Source organism: Vicia villosa, linkage group LG4, assembly GCF_029867415.1.
Source record: "Vicia villosa cultivar HV-30 ecotype Madison, WI linkage group LG4, Vvil1.0, whole genome shotgun sequence".
In the NCBI taxonomy this organism is placed as follows: Eukaryota; Viridiplantae; Streptophyta; class Magnoliopsida; order Fabales; family Fabaceae; genus Vicia; species Vicia villosa.
Window position 1 is genome coordinate 165,368,956 of NC_081183.1, and position 19,043 is coordinate 165,387,998.

The 19,043-nt window shown below is 36.1% G+C and overlaps 1 protein-coding gene across 1 annotated transcript; it reads right to left on the reverse strand.

Annotated features, from left to right (window-relative positions):
- Nucleotides 1-9,381: 9,381 nt before the first annotated feature.
- On the reverse strand, nucleotides 9,382-10,086 carry LOC131598246 (uncharacterized). The gene is made up of 2 exons (XM_058870864.1): nucleotides 9,973-10,086; nucleotides 9,382-9,855 (listed from the first exon to the last, which is right to left on the reverse strand). Exons 1-2 carry the CDS (start codon nucleotides 10,084-10,086, stop codon nucleotides 9,382-9,384), a joined length of 588 nt encoding a protein of 195 aa, XP_058726847.1.
- Between the last annotated feature and the right edge of the window lie 8,957 nt (nucleotides 10,087-19,043).

Below are 19,043 nucleotides of genomic sequence, written 5' to 3' on the forward strand. Positions count from 1 at the left end.
CCAATAAAGGTCCAAGTTCTCCAAAAGATTTTATTTTTAATGGGGTAGAGTTTGATAATGATACTCAAGATACCGATGAAGAAGATGGTGATAATATTAGTGGTGCTGATTTCACTGGAACTTTCGATGATTAAAATTATTAGCATATATGTTTTATGATTTTTTTTTTTGCTTTATGTAGTAGCCAATTAAAAAGATATTAGTACTTTAAGTCTTTTACGATATACTCTATTATTTTATTTGTTTTATTTTTGAGTTTTTTGCTAAGAAATTTGTTATAGAGTATGAAAATTAATTTTAGTGTTAATTTGTGCCATATATGAGGTATTTACAAGTGTAAAAATTTAGGGTGTGTCATATATGTGTCATTTACAGGTTTTTGAAAGTCATTTTTGATTTTCCATAGACTCGTACGAGTTTGCGAGTTGAGTCTACGAGTCGAGTCTATGGACCCTTTACGAGTCTGAGTAGACTCGCGAGTTTAACAACCTTGGTTGTTACTATTATCAATACTAAACTCTATTATGTTCAACCAAACAGGTGGTGATAAGTAACAGTGTATATCTAACACACATATGAAACCATGTCCCATAGACTTTGTTGATAATCAGGATCTTTGCAAGTAAGGAAATCAGCAGTTCCTCTTGAAATATAGTTGTCCAAAGGAACCAAGATATCTGCAGTAAGTTCAAAACTTAACATATAAATATATAACAAAGTGAAACTGTATAGGATGGAAACTCTAAGTTAACATAAATATAAATTAAAATGTTGGGATGCTTTGTATGGACAAAAATTATCGGGAAATTGCTTTTGCTGCTTCCTGAATCGAAAAGCTGGTTGCATGCATTAGGAGATTTTTTTCAAACTAAGAAACTCAAACTTTAACAAAGATAACAAAGAGAATATAACATTAGAAATGCAAACATGAAACCAAATAAGATCCTTGCTCATCTACGCACCTGCTGCAAACCATGACTGACATTGATGTCGAATCAAGCAACACAACGCCAACACACAACCTCCAGGATACCGCCCAGATTCATAGAGATCTTCCATCCTTCATAACTTTAACCGCGTAGTCTCACACTCCGGCCAGGATCCCTCCGCGAGCAACTCCTAACTGATGAGCACCATCCCTCTGCCGTCACCATCAGCAACATCTTCAGATCTGCTTCGTTACCTTTTGTTTAGTTGATTGTTTTGATTCTGATGTGAATTTGGGTGGTGTTTGATTTAAAAGGTTGAAGCTTGTTTGAATTCTTGAAAGAGGAAGAAAGAAATTTGATAAAAGTTTGAATAGAGAGAGAGCATCAAGAGATGAGAAGTTTGGATTTTTTTTCTTTTCTAGCATTGAATTACATGGGTATATGAAATTATTGATGAGAAGAATTGGAAAAATAAAGCTTGATTCATTGGAATAGGCTGATGAATCCATGAATCAGTGCTGGGAAAATGAATAAAATTTAATGTTTGCAAAATTACGACTGGAAGGTGAGTAGGCAAAAGAGAAAGGATATAAACATAGTTTTTAGTGGGGTCAAGTTACTGTGCATAAAGAATAATCTATGCACCATGCATAGACTATTCTGCACCCTTGGATCAACATTTTAATCTAATGATGAATATTAGGCATATATAAAACATTTGCTAAAGAGAAAACCTAATCTCATCCTCTCTCTCTCTCTCTCTCACGATTTTGGAGCTTCGGAAACCTAATCCTCCCAACAATTTCTTTGTCTCGCCGGAGCCACCATCGCAGCACCTTCACCTTCACCATCGCATCACCTTCACCTTCACCATCGCAGAACCTTCACCGTCGCCATTGTAGGACCGACCTTCACCATCACCATCCACAACTATTTCTTCAAAATCATCTATGTAAGATTAAAACTTTCTTACGATTAATTCATATTAGGTCACGATTTTGTTTCAATTTGTGTTTTAGTTAATACGATTAGGTCAGATTTGGTTACAATTTTGTTTCAATTTGTGTCTGAGTTACTGCGATTAGGTCAGATTAGGTCACGATTATAAGTCTCTGAATGTTTATTCCAAATCAATTATTTGAGTAATATTGAGTAATCTGATTGATTAACTTGTTTAGGTAATGCATGTTGATATGTAACTTGCTGAGTTATTAATAAATTGATTTGAGTAATATGTATGAAATAGAGTAATATATATTGAGTAATGAGTGATCTACTATGAGCACTATTTGTAGCAGACAAGATTGAGTAATATACATGGTTAAGTAAAGAATGTTATGTTTTAATTAATATGTGGTTTGTATTGAATAATCAGTATTGAATCATAACATTGAGTACTGTGAAATAGAAATTGCGTAATCTGCAGTAGGTCATAAGTAATGTATGATAGATTAGAGTAATTTATGATAGCTTATGTGTCATAAAATTGAGTAATGTGACAGAAATTGAATAAAATGTAGTAGGTCTTGAGTAATGCATGATATCTTAGTGTAATTTATAATGACTTAGAGTAGTATGTGTTGGATTTCAGTAATATGTTTATAGATTTGAGTAATATGTTTGAGTAATATGCATGATATCTTAGTGTAATTTATAGATTTGAGTAATATGTTTCTGTGTATGTTTCTGAGTAATATGTGTTGACTTAGTGTTGGATTTCAGATTTGAGTACTGAGTGGTGTTGAAATATTTGTTTGATCTGCACTCTTTATGCAATATATATTTCATATTTCAGATATTAATGCATATTGGTTGATTGACATGTTGTTAGCCTTTTAATTTCTTGATTGAGAAATTATAAACTCAAATTTGCACTTCAGTTGATGTTTGGTGTTGGATACTAAGGTTAAAATCTTAAGGCCAAACAAATAGTTTTAAATATCCAGCGTTTAAGTTCCTAGAAGTAAGGATTTGAATAATCTGTATTAGGATTTGAGTAATATGTTGTTAATATTGAGTATGTTCTGTTCCTTATTTTCTGTTCTTGTTATTGAGTAATATGTTGTATGGACAGATATGAAAACAAGATCTGCGGCAAGAATTGACAACAATGACCATTCAGAAGATTTAGAGACAACAGAAGAGGAAGACTTAAATGATCGTCCTGGTGCAGCAGTTAGCATAGAAGAGGAAGAGGATGAAGTTGCTGATATGAGAAATAAGAAAAGCAAAAAAACTTCATCAAGGATATTGTATAGAAGTAAGGATTTGAATAATCTGTTTTTGGATTTGAGTAATATGTAATTAATATTGAGTATGTTATGTTCCTTACTTTATGTTCTTGTTATTGAGTAATATGTTGTATGGACGGATATGAAAACAAGATCTGCGACAAGAATTGACAACAATGACCATTTAGAAGATTTAGAGACAATAGAAGACGAAGACTTAAATGATCGTACTGGTGCAGCAGTTAGCATAGAAGAGAAAGAGGATGAAAATGCTGATATGAGAATTTAAGAAAAACAAAAAACTTCATCAAGGATATTGCATAGGTGTTTTCCCAAGAAGCTGACAGAATTAGTTTTGTTGTTGAACGAGGGAAAGAAAGATCCTAGTAAGAAAGAAGACTGTATTAAGAAAGAGAAGTATATTAAGGAATGTGGATTTTGCGGATGGTTGAAACTGAACATCACCATTATCCCGGGGGTATTTGTAAGCTGGATTTTAAATAACTTTGACAAAGATAGGGGAATGGTTGTCAATGAAAATGCAAGAATTACTGTTGGAGAAGAAGATGTGAAGAGGGTATATGATTTGCCAAGGGGTAAGAAGATAATTGATTTGGAAAAGGTTGACAAATCAAATAAAGAAAAGTTGAAGAAATTTAAGGAGCAGCTCGGGTACATAGGGGAGACTTATGATAGTATGATCAACATACATACCAATGTTTTGTATGAAAGATTGATGAAGTTTGAAATCACAAAGAACAAAGCTTGGGAAAAAGGTTTTATATTATTGGCTATCGGAACCATTCTTTGCCCTACTACTTTATATTTGGTTAGTTTGAACTATGCTAGAGTGTTGAGCGAAGTAAAGAAAGTTAGTAACTACAACTGGTGTCAACACTTAATTCAACATGCCAATGGAGGGATTAAGAAAGATGCATGTTCTGGGAAAGTAGACTTCCACTTTCTTCTATTATGTAATCTATTAAAATCTTGTTATCATTGAATGTATCCTCTTTAAATTTTATTTAATAATCAAATTTAATATCTTCATTGTAGGTAGATTTTTTAGATATGGTGCAAACAACCAAAAAGAAGAAAATAGTTGAAAAACCACCAAGTTGTGGAAATTGGGAGGATGACATTGTGAGCTTGGAGTTGAAGAAAATAAAGGAGAAGGGAGGTTTCAACAAGGTGATCGTTCTTGATAAACAAGATTGTGATGTTCCAGAAAGTAGTAGGGCAGAAAAAGACATGGATGATGAAGTGATGCAGGACAAAATTGCTGAGACTGCAAAACGTAGTAGAGAGAAAGTGATCCAAGGAAAAGAGAAAAAATGAAAGACAGAAAATGTGGATGATGAAATGATGGAGGCTCATTTGGCTCCACATGACTACCCATTAGACGAGGTATATCTGAATGAAATACTCAATATTCAAATTTAGTAGTGTAATATATTAGCAGTATTGAGTATTGAGTAATGCGTAATATATGGCCATTCATTGTTATTTGAGTATCGAGTATTGGGTAATATATGACCATTCATTGTTATTTTAATATTCAGTATTGAGTGCTACAGTTTGAGTATTGAGTATTGCATAATATATGGCCATTCATTGTTATTTGAGTATTCAGTATTGTGTAATATATGGCTATTCTTCATTGTTATTTTAGTATTCAGTATTACAGTTTGAGAGTACATGTTTAATATGTGGCTATACATGCTTAGTTTGAGTAATATGTGGCTATTCATTTGAGTGGTTTTATGTACATTGCAGGCTAAAAAACAAATAAAGATTTGTGATGAGAAGCTGAAGTTTTGGGCAAATTGGAAGACTTATTGGGTCAAACAGGCAGAGGAAGTTGAGTCTTCAATGAGAAAAGGAAAAGAAGTTGGAGACAAGGAGCATCGTTCTGAGACAGGAAAAGAAGTTGGAGATAAAGAGGATGATGCACATGAGCGTAGAAATGCAAGTCCTGAATTGGTTGAGAGTGAAGACAAGGATGATGATTCAGATCATGGGAATGAAGGACAAACTGCAAATTTAGATGATAAAGAGGATGATGCAGAATAGCCCGGAAAAGAAGATGATGCAAATCAACCTGAAAAAGAAAGTCAAGAGAAGCATGGTGATACTGGGGAGATGAATGATTCTGATTGGGGTCAGCCTTCTTTTAGTCTAGGATTCAGTACTCCTATATCATTGGAAGTAGTATTACCAGTGGAAGAAAGTAGAAAGTCAACATCTGAGGTGGCAACATACACACTTATGGAGGACGTACCACAAAATGAACAGTTTCCGCTTCCAAAAAGGATCTCTGCGTTGTCACAATACTTTAGATCCCCATATGTAATGCAAATGAAGAAGGCAAAATTGAGTGAGGAAGACACACATTTGGTCAACTATGCTTGGACATTGGCAGAAGTAAATGGAGGAGCTATGTACGTTGATTTTTTAATTCCAGCCATTTAATATTTTTTTTAACTTCAATTTTTAAATGAGATTCATTATATTTCATCTCTAATTAATAATGATTTTAACATGAAGGGAGGTATTGTTCCAAGACAAATGCAAGATCGTAGAAAACCTTAATAGGGGATCCTTATTTTGTCTCAAGAAGGATTGTAAGTTAGAAGGGGATGTCATTGGAAACTATTATAGTTTCTTGAATAAAAAAGAGATGATGAAAGGAAAGATGAAGAGGTTCATATTCCCGATTACATATGAAGTAAGTATCACATATTGATTAGTTTTAATTAACTAAAATTTACAATATCTTCATTGTTTAAATTCCCATATTAAATGTATTTTGTTATAATTATTTGCACATAGTTTGACCATGGCATCAAGATCACTAGACGCAAAAAGGATCATAGAGAAGCGCATGTAGTGGCTGAGTATGCAGAAGATTTAATAAGACAGCTCAAATACATGGATTTTAATGATATAGACATCGAAAATCCTGAATACGTAAGTACATTTTTGCTTAATATTTGTCCTAGTATCGAACAATATGTAGGATAATATTCAATAATGTTTAAGTAATATGTTGATAGTATTGAGTAATCTGTTTTGAATAATTACAAGGTTAGCTAGAGCAATCTGTTTTGATTAATATGTTGATAGTATTGAGTAATCTATACTGAGTAATCTGTATTGAGTAATCTGTTTTTGATATTATTTTACTTATGATTTCTTTTCATCATTACAATGGTTTTTCCCAGTTTATTTGAAGAGTCACAGTAACACCCCATTTCTACCCGACATTTATATGAAAATCAGAGTGCCAAAATTTTAAACATCAAACATGAGGCATTACATTTTCAACTTAAAACCACAAACAACGTATATTTCATTTATCTTTGATACATAGCATTCGGCATCTACAACTTTAACAATTATAATTCATACACAAATTTATTCAATTAGATCAAACTTCAACTTATAATTATTCATCAACTTTTATTCAACTAAAAACAACTTAAACAACGGTAATTACTTCTTATTATTCATGGTCAAGTGGTAGCAGGAATTGCTATGAATATGTACTTATCCCCTAGGTACATGGTTCGATTCCTGCGGAAGGCAAAAACAATATTTCCTGGGCAGCCGATAAGCGGACCTAGGGGGGATTATTGATTAAGCTGGTGACATGCTTGGTAGGCCTTTTTAATGTAACACCCTGGATTTCCGCTTACCCCGCGGGGCTTCCGGCCTACCAAGCATGTCACCAGCTTAATCAATAATCCCCCCTAGGTCCGCTTATCGGCTGCCCAGGAAATATTGTTTTTGCCTCCCGCAGGAATCGAACCATGTACCTAGGGGTTAAGTACATATTCATAGCAATTCCTGCTACCACTTGAGCTAGTAGCTCAATTGGTAGCAGGAATTGCTATGAATATGTACTTAACCCCTAGGTACATGGTTCGATTCCTGCGGGAGGCAAAAACAATATTTCCTGGGCAGCCGATAAGCGGACCTAGGGGGGATTATTGATTAAGCTGGTGACATGCTTGGTAGGCCGGAAGCCCCGCGGGGTAAGCGGAAATCCAAGGTGTTACAGTCACTATGCTGCATATGTGATCGATTTCAAAGAACAGAGGTTCAGATTTCTGAATAGTTATGAAAGGTTCACATTTCGAAAAGAAGATGAATGGGACAACTGGGGGAAGTGGAAAGTGAGATATGGGATGGAGTTGATAAATGCTAAGAGAAATGAACCAAGAGACTTTAGTGAATGGAGTTGGGAGGATGTGAAATTGCCTTTACAACATGATAGGAAATCATGCGGGCTATTTGTTCTCACATATATTGAGAAATGGGATAGCAAGCAAGCTGCAATTTTGGATTTTTTTAAGCATTGGGATATGATGACAAATGAAGAGCAAGATGATTTCATGGAGATTCAAAGAGTAAAAGTGCTGCTAGATATCTTGAAGCGTGAAGACAATGACCTGCTTGGAAACTTGACAAAGTTAGCGCTGAACTTGGCTGAAGAAGAGGCAGCATGTGCTATGGCAGATGACCTTGAGAAAGAGGCCGAGAAGAACAAAAAAAAGCTGAAGACAAAGAAGTCAGCCCCGAACTTGGCTGAAGAAGAGGCAGAATGTTCTATGGCACACCTTGAGAAAGAAGCTGAAGAGGTCGTAGACAAGAACGAGAAAGAAGTCAGGAAGAAGACAAAAAAACATAGGACAAAAAGGAAAAAAAATCTATATTGAATTGTGTAGTAAGAATGTTGGTCTTTAGTGAAATATAATTTTGATGTTTAGTAACTATATTGACTAGTATTAACAGTAAGTTCATAGCACAATATTGATTAATGTGGCTGGTTAGTTTGACTTATACTTTCAAGTATTTAAGTAATGGCATTGCATATTTTAGTAATCTTATTGCAATATTGAGTAGAGTTTCAAGTATTGAGTATTGATAGTGAGTATTGAGTGTTGAGTGTTGAGTGTTGAGTAATACATGCTTAGTATTGATTGATATGTTGCTATACATGCTTTGTTTCAGCAATTATGTTTTACACAGGTGCATGTAATTTAACTAAGAGAAACTATCGAAGATGGATGCATAATAAAGCATAGTTTTATTGTGTTAAATAAGTTCTCTGAGCTCAATTCATTTGATTACTATTGTGTTAAATATATTCTTTGAGCTCAATTCATTGTATTACTCTACTTCAAAATCAAGATAATTACATGAACCATATTAATAAAAAATCAAGATAATTACTATAATTCAAAGGTTCCCAGGTGAACTAAGAGTCAACACAAGACTATCTTACTCATTTTAAAAGTGGTCATTGCGTATGATTTCATCTATATTTGTGTTAAATCGAATTAATAGAATAAAAGAAAATATGTTGTTGATATACTATTACTAATATGGTGTAAAATAAAAGATCTTTGTTATTCTTACGTCAAATTAAACACGAAATACTCTGTACCCAAGATGTTAGAAGGGTGTTTTAAGATCCCAGGTCAACTAAAGTATTGCTGAAAGACTAGGAATTCCACTATAAAATTCAACTTAAAAGGATGGTAGGAAGAATATATGATTAATAAAAAAGCATAGTTGTTGAACTTAAAAGGATGTATAAGTTCCAAAATAGTACAATACACAGTAGGTAGCTAGGGACCAAATCACATAATATATATATATATATATATATATGTATATATATATATATATATATATATATCAAATTCAACTTCTAAGTTCATAAACCAACTTTAAGTTCTAAAGCCTAGTTAATCACACAACTAGTCTCATCATTCACAACCAATGATATCATTTGGATGACATCCAGAAGAGAAAACAGAACCTAACATGTCACAGGTGGTTTTATAGTGTAAAGCAAAATACTCCCTTTATGTAATAAGGTAAATTAGACAAATAACAAAAATATTCAAGAGACGCAACGAGAGTACTACTATGAGTTGTTTTGGAGCAAACAACGTTAGTATGATCTAGTATTTTGTCAATACAGCCTCGCATTTTTCAGGAGAATAACACAGGGCTGGTTTAGTTGTTTTATGCTAACATTGAATCTTGAAAGATCCTTACATTGAATCATGAAACAATCAAATTGTAGACTGAAATATAAAATTCTGCTTACAGTATGATGAAAATTTCAAATAATAGACCGAAATGTAATTGTCTAAAATAATGGGAAGAATTTAATGAAAATCAATCAACATTGTTGATTGTTAAAGCTAATTTTGCAGCATCTTCTTCTTTCTTTTGTTTCTTCCGCCGTGCGATGAATCTTGGCTCTCCCTAGCTAACTCATAATCACTTTTGAGCCGTTTCTTAGACCTGATTGGATTGGGTCTCTTTTTGAACTTTCGTGCACTAGAATCAACTACAAGAGGTTCAGAAACACTAGTATCTTTGCAAGATGCAGACCTGGAAGATGAAGGTTGACCGGAAACACCTTTAGCAACAATCAACTCTTCCGCTTGCTTCCCAAATTCAATTGCAGCATTAAGAAAAAATTGGAACGCATCAGGGTCCATGCAAACACGGGTTATAATCTGAAGCATAACACCAGAAACTTGTTGATATCTTTGTGCAAAAGTAGTATCTTGAATACCTCCAATACGGATGGGTTTTAAAGCATCAAGGGATGGACGAATTCCTTTAGTCCAACGCTTCAATATGTAGTGGTCAGGTATGGACTTCAAGGACTGGTATTAGACAGAACTCCCTAAGAAGTCTAATATCTTGAAAACATGGCGACATAAGAATCCCCAGTTCTCGAACATACGACATGTACAAGTAAAAATCTTGCTCCCAATATCTACAGTAACAACCCTCTCATCAAGTCGCAAAGGATCTTGATCATTAGGAAGAAGGTTTTCTGTAACTTCTTCGACCGACATATAAACATTCGCAGCGGCATCATTATCAAAATCCATCTCATCGGCATCACGAACAAGTTAAATTGTGAACACTTTGAAAACTCTATTAGAAATTGAACTTCTTGACGTGTCCTCCTCATAATAATATTTGAAATAAAGATCATATTGCTTGTGAATGAATGCAAACGATCATGGAGTATACTTGGCAACAACAGACCTCATGAGTTGGCTGTTGGGATAATTGTTTCTTGGCCTAGTATTGGCAGCCTTGAAATCACAATCAGCATGATTATCTCGCATTTTCTCAACCATAACATTGAAATGGATAAAGAATTGCACAAGTGAGTGGTCTGGCTGAAGAAAGTGGCGAAGAAAGGCATTGAACGACTCGCTTAACTGTGTGGTCTTCAAACCGGCAGTGAAGTGTGATTTCACCCAAGCAGAAGACCATTGAGTACGATTACGATGAATCTGGACAAGTATAAATTGTAATGGGTTTCTTATTTTTCATGCATTTCAGGAAAGTGGTAAACAACCAATCAAAAATTGTTGAAGTCTCATCGTAGAGCAGGGCACAACCAAGTAATACACTCTTACGGTGATTTTCAAATCCAAGGAACGGAGCTGGTATGTATGTGATCGCGACTTTACGTGTCTATTAATCTGATGACTACAAGTGCACAGTCGTGTTGTGTAGTTTTAAAAGATATCGAATCCACAGGGACTATGAATCGATCTACCGTTATCTAAGGTTACTATGTAAAGCTAAGGCTACTAATATTTTTGATTGTTTCTAAGGGGAAGTGATTGTGAATTCTAAGAAATATAATAATAGACAGATATCAGTTTGTATTTCGTTTAACTTTAGGTGATCCGAAGGTCCATTGGCTAATATATTAACTCGATTAAAAATCTTTATTAATTTAATTGATTAAAAGTCCTCCTCTCAAACTTTCGCTCTATTGATTTATACTACTGTCCTAACTCGTAATGTATGCTTTCGCCATCCCATTAGATTTTAGAAAAGCTTTTTGGAAACAACGTAATTAATAAAATGCTTGTTTTATGAAGTTGTTATCTATTTAAATCTCCTAATCTCAAACTTGCGCTCTGTTGACTCGGAACATGCTAATATCCCTAACGTACCTTTCGCCATCCCGCGCGGGTGTAAAAACATTTTTTGAAAATAAATAAGTTCTAGTTAGTTTTAATACGCTTCGCCATCCTTAAAACTAATGTCCTATGTCTACTATCCAGTTAAAGGTCTCAAACTTTCGCTCTGTTGATTTTAACCTTTGACCGTCTTAACCCCTCAAACTTTCGCTCTATTGGTTTTAAGACTTACTAATTAAATTAGACATACAAACCAAAAACAAGTGATATTTAATAAAATATAATTAAGCCAATTTATTTCGGATCCCACGGTTAACTTACTTTACATACCGATATCTTAGTTAATTAGCCAGACATATTAATACGGTTAAGCATGCATAAATTAATTTGGTTTATAATAAAAGGCATGTTAAATGGCATACAATATATCATGCAATGACAATAATAAATAAAGCGATAAATGATAAACCTGAAATAAAATAAATCTGAATTGAATTGAATCTTGAAGTATCGAACTTCCACCACAGGTTGGTTGGATCGTTCTTTGGCAATTAAAGGCAGAAATTTAAAACAAGGAATAAAAAGGATAAATCTAACGTAAGGCTAGATTTATAAAAGGTTCACAACAATTTCCGGTGTAGAAATTGTTGTGAGAAAAATAAAGCGGTTTAATTGAAAGCAGGAAAGAAAATAATGGTCGCGGAGTAATTGTGGCAGCACTTCGTTAGCAGAAAATCCGACCGTTTGAAGTGAAGTAGCAGCCTCTATTTATAGGCGAGCTTTTGCAGTTGAAACGCGTGAAAAGAGGAGTTTCTCTAACTGGGGCTTGGAGACGTGCGTCTCCACTTTTTGGGGAGACCTCTTTGAACGACTTGAGACGTGGGTCTCAAGTGGAGAAAATCCAGGAGCAGTTGGAGACGGGCGTCTCCTCTTGGTGACGTGGCAGAAGAACGTTGGAGACGTGCGTCTCCACGTGCTGGGATGATTTGGGCCACACACAATTGATTCCTTCGTGGGCTAGGCCAGCGCTTAGCACATTTGGGCTTTCTAAACACCTCTTTCTTGCTTCAGCACCTCTTTTCCATCTTTTAGGTACAAATAATAGTCATTTTAGCTCCATTTCTTCTCCTTTTCACAAATAATCCCAATAAGAGCGTAAAACCTGAAACAAAGCAAATACTCGCATAATATCATAATAAAACAATATAATTAACAGAAAATGCTATAAATATTCATGGATTTCAGGCTAAATATATGATATAAAATCGTGTTATCAAATTCCCCCAGACTTGAACCTTTGCTTGTCCTCAAGCAAATAATAAGATAAAAACAGGAGGACAATGAAATGAAATACACTCCCACCACGTCGTTCGGTCATATTCATCTACAGAGTGTTTTCGTTTGAAAATTATGCGGTAGATCCTAGCAATAAACTTACAGTAGCGACACTAGAAAACTCCCAGCGTGCATACCAATCCGAATCATGCCATTATAGCTTGACCTTGACTCGTCATCTTGTTTCACCCTTTTCATCCGCGTGCAGTCACATTAAGCCCATTATCTTGACACGCACATAGCAGAGTAGCCGGTTAGTGACTATGATCCTTCTTATGGAGTTCTGGCATATTTATGTGGTATACTCATTAGCGCTCATTTGTAGATTGTGGGGAATCGGATAATAGTCCTTCCTACCAAGTTCAGTACCAGGTAACTTCTGAACCAATCAACAATGAGTTTTTAATTTCTTTGTATTTGAGATCTGTGACCGTTAGGTTAAATGATCTTGTGAGGATCACCTTACTTAGTAGGCACATTTCTATTAGCGGTTAAGCACATAATTATAATTATGAGGATCATACACTTATATTCATCAACTCTCTGCGTAGTTGGCATCTAAGACGGTGCCGACTTCTAGAATAAACTAATAAGGGTTACTTCAAAAATTTAAGTCGATGGTTTCGGTATAAGGGGTATTCAAATCGGTTACGCACACTTGGGGGTTTTAGAGTGTCGGGACAATAAGGGTATTGTCTTGAATCTTTATTGTGATTTCTATGTGTTAAGAATTTGAGTAGCTTCGTACTTCTCGAACGTGTGGGGTTATGCGTTTATCGTTTGGAGTAAAAATTTTGTTATGGCTCAAGAAAATGGAAGAAATTGTAATAGCCACGGAATTATACATATAAGGCTTGAAATTCCATAAATATGCTTTATTGAATTTGAAAAGAAACATTACAAGGAAAGGAAATAAAATAAAAGGAAATAATAATAAAGCGAGTAATACGACTCCCCCAGACTTAAATGATGCAGTGTCCTCAATGCATGTGAACTACTCCTCATTGTTGCGGTTGCGGGAACTGCTTGCTCCTCTTGTACGAACACGGCGACGTCTATCAGTAGGAGAACCATTTACACGAATGTTAAGATCATGCAATTGTGTAGCAATTTCGGTGTATTGGCCTTCGTTCATAATAGCGTAGTCACTGTGCTCTTGTTGCATCTCTCGAATAAGCCTTAGTGTTTCGTTTTGATTTGTCTGCATATCTTGAAAGAGTTGGTCTTGGCGTTGAATTGCAGCATACATGGCATCGAGAGTAATAGGCGAAGGATTGTTTTGAGGAGGTTGGTTGAAATCAGCTTGTGCTTGGTTGAACTCTTGTTCCATTGCATCCACTGGCTCATTATGATGTTCAGGTTGGTTTTCTTGAGGATTTTCATTAATAAGCCTCCAACGCTGAATGTAGCGGATGTTGATTTGCTCTGGGCATGGCAGGATGACATATGGAATTAGAACTTTGTTGACGACCAGAGTGTAGTGGCCATCATGACGGGGTGAAACAAAGTGAGAGTCACGGCAGTAAGTGAGATCGAGGGATTGAGCAGGCATCATGATGTGGGAAAGTGAGATGAGGTCATCACCGAGACCTAAAGCACAGGCCAAGGTGGTAATAATGCCGCCAGACAGGAAGGGGTTTGTAGCGGGAGTGTTGATGCAGCCTTGGATGTGTTGGAGCATAAATGATGCGGCATTGAAACGGATATTATTTAGCGCACAGTATAAGAAAAATAATTCATTTTGGTTTACCTTGTGGTTGTTGGATCTTGCAAAAATAGTGTTCCCCAAAACACGTTGAAAATAACGTATAGCGGGGTTTTGAATATGAGAAGCATGAAGGGTCCTACAACCGGTAGGAATTTCGCCAGTCAGATTAAACCTAAATTCGAAAGCGAGTTCCTCCCAAGGTCGGCCATTGAGTTCTTGAAAGATTGTGCGGTGAGCATTTGGTGCATTATTAAAATGCAAATACGTAGCAACTGTTTCTTGATCCAAAATAAATTCACGGTTAAACATCCGAAATTAGATGTTACCGGTTAAAAGTGGTTGATCAGAAGGAGTGTCGTAATGGAAAGAGCTTAAGAACTCTAAGACGAGCGGCTCATAAGTTGGTACGGGTTCGGTACAGAGATGATGTAGGCTAGATTTTATGAGCAAACGGGTGACACCATCTATGAGATCCAAAGTTTCTAGACATTCGATGTTCACGAACTTCGTGGGAACAACCGAACGTTCATAGAAAGCGAGGTATTTGGTTCTTTGAGCATTGTCGTCTTCCTCTCGAAAGATAATATGTGAAAGGTCGGGAGGTGGCCTCTCAGGATGCACACCTCGGATGACTGAACATGGAGGCATGATGTGTTTGGAAAAAGATAGTTTGGAGAGTAGAAGAGTAGAAAATGGTTTGGAGGTTGTGAAGAAAAAGAGTGGCGGTGGTGTGGTTTTATAGGGAGGTTTCAAAATGGTGGAGTAAATATAGAATTGAAATGAAGTTATGGTGGTGTTTGAAGTTTGAATGGAATGGAGGAATGGGAAATGATGTAGAGTTAAAGAGGTGATGATGGAGGATGAATGAGGTTTATGGTGTTTAAATGGAAGAAATTATGGGGAGAATGAAGAATATTGAATGATGAATTTTGAAATTCAAAATTCAAAATTCAAAATTCAAAGAGGGAGAAATGATGGTCTGCGTGGTCAAACGAAGCATGCAGCCTGCTACCCTTGGGAGACGCGCGTCTCAGGCAGGCAGTCTGCTGGGGGACAGGGTATGGAGACGGGCATCTCTTGTCCTTCACATGCAGAAGGGTGGTCCCACAGAGGTGGAGACGTGCGTCTCCTAGCCTAGGGGCATGCCTATCTCGCATGTGGTGCTGTTGTCACGTGCTGACAGATACAAAAATTATGAGAATAGCACAGATGTGACATGTGATGTTACTATAAACAGCAAAATACCAGACTGAGTCAGTTATATGCATTCATAAATATATAGCAATCAGACATCAGAATAATATAACACAGTAGAAATAATGAATAAAATAATGCATTTCGAATAAAAACTGGTACTGAGTGTTGATAGAAACAGAATGTAAAAATGCAGAAAATTAAATTCTAAACTAGGAATTGGAAATTGCTAAAACTAGAAATAAAATCTAATATCCTAAAAGTTAACATCTAGCCACGTCGGTGGTTGTGCACATTAGCATAAATGTGTTTGAAAACTTCGTCGAATTGAGCATTGACGGTGTCGATGAAATCGAAGAAGTGCATTTGCAGAGTGTGTAACTCGTTGCGCACATGTTGTACTTCGTGTTGCAGTGCATCGATGGCTTGCCCATGCATGTTCTGATTAGGAGCAGGCTTGATCCTCGGATGAGCATTTCTTGGGGCCACTGATTCAGCAGATGCAGCAGGTTGTTGTTGTTCAAGCTCGATGTCATTCATATCTTCAGATTGAATTTTTTGTGAACCAGTAGGAGTCTCAGGCTCATACTCAGGAATGGGTTCATCTTCAGGTAGAGGCTCATATTCAGGAATGGGTTCATCTTCAGGTAGAGGCTCATATTCAGGCACATGATCATCCTCAGGCATAGGTTCGTATTCAGGTTCAAGATAATCTACGGGTATATGTCCATTTCCATAGTATCCAGGAGGAGTGTCAGGTTCAGAATTTTGTTCTCCTACATACATGTCATCATCTAAGTGTTCATAAGCTTGTGGTGTTTCTGGAGATGACTCTCTTTCAGGGATTTGATCATAGTAGAGCCAGTTAGCAGGGTTGTGCACAATCGTCCTCGGATTCGGTAAGGTGAACTGATCTAGTACTTTATTATCAATGAGTAAATCAAACTGATCAGGTCCAAGGTTACCAATGATACCTCGATTAAAGCAGAAGCGAATGTTCATAGAGTTGTAGGAACCAAAAGGTATCAATCTAAGCAGTGGTGTTCTCAGACCTATAGCATTTGCAATCATAGTGACAAATCCGCCGATTAGAATAGGTGAAACTTCGTCTTGCGTGATGCGCTCGAAGTTTGTTAGCATAAATGTGATGGCGTTGACCGGACGATTCTGAGAGGTGCAGAACATGATGAATAACTCTTCTCTAGAAACTTCAGTGACATTTTCGGGTTTACCGAAGATGTAGTGAGCGATGATCTTATGCAGGTATCTGAAAGCAGGGTTATGAATGTTCTCCGATTGAAACTCGTTCTCTTCAGGGTTATCGTTACCAGTGATCTTCCCCCAAAATCTTTCCAACTCCCAGTATGCAAGACTTTCTTCATGGACTATGGTGTATGCATCTGATCCATGAGGGATTTCTAACATTTCAGCAAAATCTCGGATGCAAAACTGATATTCTAATCCAAAGAGTTGAAAGAGAATAACTCCTTTCCTCAATCCTTGTCCACAGTTTGGCAGATAAGTCAAAGAGCTCAGGAATTCCAGAGTGAGCTTTAAGTAAGTATTAAACTTGCGGAACAGGTGAGAACCGGTCCAACCGATTTGGTTCAGCAAGTGCATGACGCTTTTTGCGATACCTAACATTTCCATAGTCGGGTGGTGAGGATAGCGAGTCAAATCCATTTGTCTCTCAGCTAGCTTAGCATATCTCGCTTCTTGCCCTCTACCATGGAACACAACTTCCATATTGTCAACTTCTTGCATCTTGATGAGTTAGTAGTTAAGTAAACCTATAAGTTGAAAATATGAAAATTAAGTTAGAACTAGGCTAGTGTTGTTTTAAAAGGAAAAAAAATAAAGAGAAAAATAAAATTAAAAGTGTAACAAGTTATAATAATAACTATAATTATAAAAAGGAGAGATTTTTACGATTTAAAATAGCAGTTATAATTATAGTAATTATTATAAGATATAGGAAAAAAAACATAAAAACAAAAAAAATGGGAAAATTAAAATAATTCAAAGATAGAATAGAATATTTTAAATAAAAATAAAAATAAAAATAAGAAAAACTGTGGGTTGTCTCCCACCAAGCGCTTTGTTTTGTTTCGTAAGCTCGACGATTTAAAATAAAGATCATTTTTCTGAATGAGCGGGCAACTCGTCAAGTTAAAAAATTTGAATGTTTTCATCGTGTTCGAGATGGTGGTAATACTTAAGACGTTGCCCATTTACGATAAAAGGTTTGACGGTTTCTCCTTTGATTTCTATCGTTCCGCTCGGAAATATGTTAGTAATTTCGAAAGGACCAGACCATCTAGATCGTAACTTTCCAGGAAATAATTTCAGTCTAGAATTAAATAATAGTACTTTATCGCCTATGCTAAAATATTTCCTAGATATACGCTTGTCATGCCATTTTTTTGTTCTTTCTTTATAGATTTTGGCATTTTCGTAAGCGTCTTGTCTAAGTTCGTCTAATTCGTTTATGTCTAGAAGTTGTTTCTCACCAGCAGTAGTGTAGTTTAAATTTAAATTCTTAATGGCCCAATAGGCTTTATGTTCTAATTCTATCGGAAGGTGGCACAATTTTCCATAAACGAGTTTGAATGGGGTGGTTCCAATTGGAGTTTTGAAAGCTGTTCTCTAAGCCCATAAAGCTTCGTTTAGCTTGGATGACCAATCCTTTCTAGATATAGCAATAGTTTTATCCAATATTTGCTTTATTTCGCGGTTAGATACTTCTACTTGTCCGCTTGTTTGTGGATGGTATGGTGTAGCTATTCGATGATTTACTCCATATTTTCGAAGGAGTTTTTCAAGGATTCTTGAAATGAAATGAGACCCACCATCGCTAATTACCAGTCTTGGCACACCGAACCTAGGAAAGATAACGTTTTTGAAGAGTTTGATCACTACTTGTGTGTCGTTTGTAGGAGAAGCGATAGCTTCTATCCATTTCGAAATGTAATCGACAGCTACGAGTATATATTTATTTCCGAATGAAGATAGAAACGGGCCCATAAAGTCTATTCCCTAGACGTCAAATATTTCTACTTCTAGGATGCCCTTTTGAGGCATTTCGTCACGTCTCGAGATATTTCCGGTTCGTTGGCATCTATCACAATTTAATACAGCAAAGTAAACGTCTTTTCATAGGTTCGGCCAGAAGAGTCCAGATTGAAGGATTTTGGCGCAGGTTCTAGATGTGCTATGGTGTCCTCCACATGGTGTTGAATGACAATGTGTTATTATGCTTCCTATTTCTTCCTCGGGTACACAACGTCTAAAGATTCCATCGGGGCCTCTTTTGAAAAGGAGGGGGTCATCCCAATAGTAATGTTTTAGGTCATGGAAGAATTTCTTCTTCTGTTGGTAACTTAGATCAGGAGGAAGTACACCGGCAGCTAGGTAATTTACGAAGTCTGCATACCAAGGTGTGGCAGAGCGGGTTAAAGCTACTTCTGCGAAGTTATTGGATTCAATGGTTGGATGGTATGGTTCTAATTCGTTAGCTTCCAACTGAGAAATGAGTCTTTCGTAAGGGAAATCATCATCAATTGGTACTTGTTCGGGTTTCAGGTTTTCCATTCGAGAGAGGTGATCTGCTACGACATTTTCGGTTCCCGTTTTATCTTTAATTTCTATATCGAATTCTTGTAAT